Below are 1149 nucleotides of genomic sequence, written 5' to 3' on the forward strand. Positions count from 1 at the left end.
TTATTTGTCTTATGTTCCAGATATATTATTCTTTGATTTTTTTTTAAAGGCTAAATCTTCAATGAAAAGATTTAGATAAAATAGGAGTCTTGGTAGTTTTAGACCAAAAGCTAACTTACAAGCAATATTATCAAATTTCCAGTAACATATATTATTTTTTCTGCCTTTCCAGAAATATATCAGGTAGAAAGATGAAAGATTACTACATGACATATCCTAGAAGTGCTAAAGTTTTTTGTTTATAACTTAAATAAGTCACTAATAATAAATACAAGAATACACCTTTTCAAAGAAACCTAAGGATTATAGATCCAAATGTAAAGTTAACTATTATAACTCCCACCTAGATGTTTATGTACCACAAAGGGAAAACAGCAACCACAGTACAGAACTACTGAAAAACTGTAGCTGACAGACTACAATTCCATTTTCCTACATACAAGTTTATGCTATTCAACTATGCTTTTCCTCTTCACCAAAGTCCAAATCAGCTGATCACAAGAGGCACATATTAGTATTTCATTAACTCCACAGCAGATCAAGTTACACCCATAATTCCCCAAGCTCTCTGACCTCCAGGGGTAAGTACCTTTTTAACTGATAAGGAAGAATCTTCCTAAGAAAACATATGTAGGAGGTTAAATGCTCTGAAAAAGTTTTCAATTTCACAGTTGTCTCCTGGAAAAGAAAAATAATTTCACAGTTTAAAAGTGCTATTGAGCAAAGAGGAATTGCCACTTTCCAGAAGTATTAATAAAACAAGGAAGAAAATTACCAGGACAGTCACAGTATCCTCAGTGATACTTTCAAATAAATGAAGCATTCCTTCCTCAAGAGGGCGGACATAGGACGCATTTTCATGAAGGTACTGTGAGAACTAAACAGGAGGGAAGGAACTGTGAATTAAATCACTGGAAAACAACAAACAACACATTTCTAAATGAACCCACTGACTTAAAAACCTAAATTCTTTTGGAAACTTTTCCTGGAAATTTGGCTTTTACCCAGATGCTCCCCTCTAATAGTCCCAGATAATATCCCCAGGTCCCCATACCATTCCAAATTGAGGAACCAGAAGAGGGTGACACAATTAACAAACAGGATCAGAGGAAATGGGGAGGGACACAGCGTTACAACCCAGCACCAACA

At 35.0% G+C, this 1149-nt stretch overlaps 1 protein-coding gene across 1 annotated transcript in view; it reads right to left on the bottom strand.

The window, feature by feature from the left end:
- The window catches only part of PPP1R21 (protein phosphatase 1, regulatory subunit 21), a 68018-nt gene that overhangs the window by 41299 nt on the left and 25570 nt on the right, over positions 1-1149 (bottom strand). The window contains exons 10-11 of the mRNA XM_012638854.1: positions 776-877; positions 574-678 (exon numbers count right to left, since the gene is read on the bottom strand). Of these exons, the coding sequence (XP_012494308.1) occupies positions 574-678; positions 776-877 (207 nt within the window). The remainder of the gene's footprint in view (positions 1-573; positions 679-775; positions 878-1149) is intronic.

This window comes from Propithecus coquereli, unplaced genomic scaffold (assembly GCF_000956105.1).
Source record: "Propithecus coquereli isolate 6110/MARCELLA unplaced genomic scaffold, Pcoq_1.0 Scaffold136, whole genome shotgun sequence".
Lineage (NCBI taxonomy): Eukaryota > Metazoa > Chordata > Mammalia > Primates > Indriidae > Propithecus > Propithecus coquereli.